Source organism: Chrysochloris asiatica, unplaced genomic scaffold (assembly GCF_000296735.1).
Source record: "Chrysochloris asiatica unplaced genomic scaffold, ChrAsi1.0 scaffold00047, whole genome shotgun sequence".
NCBI classification, from domain to species: Eukaryota; Metazoa; Chordata; class Mammalia; order Afrosoricida; family Chrysochloridae; genus Chrysochloris; species Chrysochloris asiatica.
The window spans coordinates 4,072,644-4,077,049 of NW_006408565.1; the positions used below are offsets into that span (position 1 = coordinate 4,072,644).

Here is a 4,406-nt window from a genome sequence, read left to right on the forward strand (position 1 = left end):
TCTACACAGGTCTGCTGAGTCAGAACTGACTTGATGGCACTTAACAACAACCACCAGCTGTCCTACCAGTACTCATTACCTCCTTCTCTAAACTCCAACCACTTCCAGAGGGAGCCCTGGTAGCATAGTGAGTTACGAGCTGGGCTGCTAACTACAAGGTCGGCAGTTCGAATTTACCAGCTGTTATGTGGGAGAAAGAGAAGGGTTTCTGTTCCTATAAAGATTTACAGCCTCAGAGATCCTATATGGAGATTTCTATACAGCTAGACAATATACAATCATCACCACCATACACCTATGGTATATTTGTTGTTGTTAAGTGCCATCGAGTCAGTTCCGACCCATAGTGACCTTGTATAGGGTTTCCGAGGAGCGGCTGGTGAGCTTGAACAGCCAACCTCACAGTTCAAACGGCTTTGCAGTCTGGCGCATTAACCCCACAGCGCCACACCAGTAGGCATTAGCAATAAACAAAGCTCCAGGTACTGATGGAATAGCAATTGAAATGTTTCAACAAACTGACGTAGGGTTGGAAGAACTCACTATGCCAGAAATTTGGAAGGCATCTATCTGACCAACTGACTGGAAGAGATCCAAATTTATGCCAATTCCAAATAAGTATGAGAAAATTATTGAACAGTATTTGGTAGCGTAGTGGTTACAAATTGGGCTGCAAACCACAAGGTCAGCAGTTCGAAACTACCAGCTGTTCCACGGGAGAAAGATGAGGCTTTCTGCTCCCGTAAAAATTTACAGTCTCAGAAACCCTGTACAGGGTTGCTATGAGACGGAACCAACTCCAGAGCACGTAACAACAACAGCAACATCATTAATATCACATGAAAGTAAAATTTTGCTGAAGATAATTTTAAAAATAATCAAAGCAGCACATCAACAGGGAGCTGCCAGAAATTCAAGCTGAATTCAGAAGAGGGCATGGGATGAGGGATATCACTGCTGATGTCAGATGGGCCTTGGTTAAAAGCAGAAACTACCAGAAAAATGTTTACTTGTATTTTATTGACTATGCAAAGACATTCAACTGTGTGAATCATAAACTATAAATAACATTGCAAAAAGTAGGAATTCCAGAGCACATAATTGTGTTCATGCAGAATCTGTACAAACAAGAAGCAATCTTCAGAACAGAACTGGGATACTGCATGGCTTTCGAATCAGGAAAGGTATGTGTCTGATTTTGTCCTTTCACCATACTGGTATGGCGCTGCAGGATAAGCAATGAACTGCTAACTACAAGGTTGGTGGTGCAAACCCACTGGTCACTCCTTGAAAACTCTAAACAGAGTCACTATGTGTCTGCACCCACTCAGTGCTTAACAACAACATTCAATCTACTCTATGCTGAGTAAATGGCTCAAGAAACTGGACTACTGAAGAAGAATGCAGCATCAGAATTTGAAGCTGGTTCATTAACAACCTTTGATATGCAGATGACACAATCTTGCTTGCTGAAAATGAAGAGGGCTTGAAACATTTAATGGTGAAGATCAAAGAAAACAGTCTTCTGGTATGGATTTCAACCATACCAAATATCTGGTTGTAAACAAAACAAAAATCTTCAAAACTGGACCAATAAACATCATAATAAATTGAGAAAAGTTTGAAGTTCTCAAGGATTTCATTTTGCTTCGATCTACAATTAACAGCAGAAACAGCAGCCAACCCATACACATCTTATTAACTGGTTCAGCTTAAACAATTCTGACTGAACAAGTTGAGCAAACTTTCTGCTCAATGGGTGCCAAAACTGTTGTGCCCAAATCAACCACAGACAGAAGCAGAGCTTTCGACGGAAATTTTAAACAAGTGGGATCAAGACCCGGAAACATTTCTTATTATAACTGTAACAGAAGTGAAATATGGCTTCACCAGAATGATCTTGAAGCAAAGCACAATCAAAGTAATGGCCACTGAGAGGTAGAAGTGGTTCAGTTAAAACAAAAGTGGACTGGTCAGGAGTAAATGACACGGCAACAGTTTTTTGGGACGCTCAATTTGATTTTGTTGACTTTATGGAAAGTCAGAATAATTGTTGTTAGCTTGGTCGAGTTGGTTCCGACTCACAGCAACCCTGTGTAGGGTTTCCCAGGAGTAGCTGGTGAGTTTGAACCACTGACCTTTCAGTTCAAACTGACCCTGCGGTCCAACTACTTATCCTATAGTGCCATACCAGGACATCTGATTATTAGGATAGGGTGTTGAGAAAATTAGCCAAAACTTTTAGGCAGAAGAATGCCTGGAAAGTTTCACCAGAGAGTCCTTCCTCCATCATGATAATGCTCCTATTCATTCCTCTCATCAAACAAAGACAATTCTGCAAGAGTTTCCATGGGATATCAGTGCAGTCCTGATTTGGCTCCTTCCAACTTCTTTCTGTTTCATTCTCTTTAAAAGTCAGCTAATAATGTAAAAAAGACTGCACTGACATGGCTAAATTCCCAGGACTCTCAGTTCTTTAGGGATGGATTAAATGGCTAGTAGTATCGCTTACTATTGACCTTGTTGGAACTGAAAAATTAGATATAAAATTTGTATTTTGTATTTTTATCCTTTAATTCCATTTTTCCACAAAATTTTTGAAGTCCCCTCATATATAAATGGAATCATACAGTGTGTAATCTTTTGGGCTGTTTTTCACTCAGTAAAATGCTCTGAAGGTTCATCCAAACTGTTATATGCATCGATACTTCATTCTCATTCTTTTTTATTGTTGAATAGTATTCCATGGTATAGATCGCCACAGTTTAAGGTATTAAATCAATACTGAGAAAAATTTTTTTAATATATCTATTGACCAATTAATTTTTTCTTCTGTGTACTGTTTTATCTGTTCCTTTTTTTACATTAGCCCTTTGTTGTATGTATTGTAAAATCTTTTCCCAACTTTTATTTATATGCTTTTTGCATTAAAGTTTTTGACTTTCATGAAGCAAAATACTTTTCTATATTTCCTTCTTACACTCGGGTCTTTTTTTTTTTTAACAATAAAATTTTTAATTTATTTTAGCACACTAAGAGGGCCTAGGTTCTTGTTTTGGCTATGCCATTACCAAGCTATGTCACTTTTGGCAGGTCACTAGCTTGGAGACCCCATCTTTTCTATTTCACGTAATTGTTTTGAGAAACTAAGAATATAGATGTAAAAAGGAGTCTCTAAAAAGGCTCAACAGATGCCTATTAACTCAAAAATATTATCGAGCATAATATATGCCGTTGTTGTTAAAGTCCCACATATATAATTTGTTTTGGTTAAAATACTATTTCCATTTCGAGTGCCAGAAACCAGATTAACTCATAATGTCAGCATCATTGAATTACGAGTTTGCCTTTCCCTAAATTCCAGATCCTAAGAGGGCAAATGAGGGCAAGTAAGACAGCACACCCCTGCTCTTCCCCAGGTGCATTTCCTGAGTTAAGACCTGTTCAAAACAAACTGTAATCACTTGTCTGTATTCATATCTCTATGAATATAAAACTGTCAAAAACGTAGAGCCTGTAATTAGGAAGTAATGGGGTGACAGCAGAGAATTTACACAGAGAGTGAAATGGGAGGTCTGAGTTTCAAGTTATAAGCTCCCACCTTGTTTCCGACAGCCTGGGATTTTGATAAAGGCTCCATAGTCTGTTACCATAGCAACCTATAAAAAAAAAATCAATATGTCACACAAATGAGAACCTCTCTTCTACAGCATTTAACCTAGTCTTCTTGAATTTTTACTTGCTATTGACTGCCTCTGTCTGCTATAAAACTGCCTAAAAGTAATAGTCTATCAAACATTCTTTCTGTTCCTTTTTGAAATTTAGACAGACAGACATGTGTGTACACATTAAAAGCATTGGTGAAAACATGGTGTATCAGATGGTATGATGATACCTACAAATATCTAAACCCCATTTTTATCAACACCTCCAAAGAAATAAAATGAACAAAAGAAGCAAACAGAAGAAAAGAAAATAATAAAGTTATACTTTATATTAGATGGGGCCTCAAATCCCAATACATAGAAATTTAATAAGATTGAATGAATCATACTAAATTTCAAATCAAACCAGACCATATAACCTCCAAACCTGAGTCTTGAGAATTTTATCTAGACAATTAAGAAGCTAATATACAGATATCTGATAAAATTCAATACAATCAGATAGAAAACGATTGGTCCCAAATCTTTTGCAGAGGTAATCTTCTAAAATGGAGAAGTCAGATGCTTAATGGTTCTATATAATGGCCAACCAAAACTGTTAGTACTAAAAGGCCCAAGGGCACTGCCAGACATCATTAACCAACATTCTTTCTCTCTCTTCCTTTTATCCTTTAGCCCACTTCGACACCTGTGGACAGGAATTAAAGTTGCAACTATGTTGTTGTTGTTGTCAGGTGCCAT

At 37.6% G+C, this 4,406-nt stretch overlaps 1 protein-coding gene across 1 annotated transcript in view; it reads right to left on the minus strand.

The window, feature by feature from the left end:
* ZCCHC17 (zinc finger, CCHC domain containing 17) overlaps positions 1-4,406 on the minus strand; it is an 89,309-nt gene that overhangs the window by 69,071 nt on the left and 15,832 nt on the right. Inside the window, exon 2 of the mRNA XM_006862185.1 lies at positions 3,602-3,659. Within this exon, the coding sequence (XP_006862247.1) occupies positions 3,602-3,659 (58 nt within the window). The remainder of the gene's footprint in view (positions 1-3,601; positions 3,660-4,406) is intronic.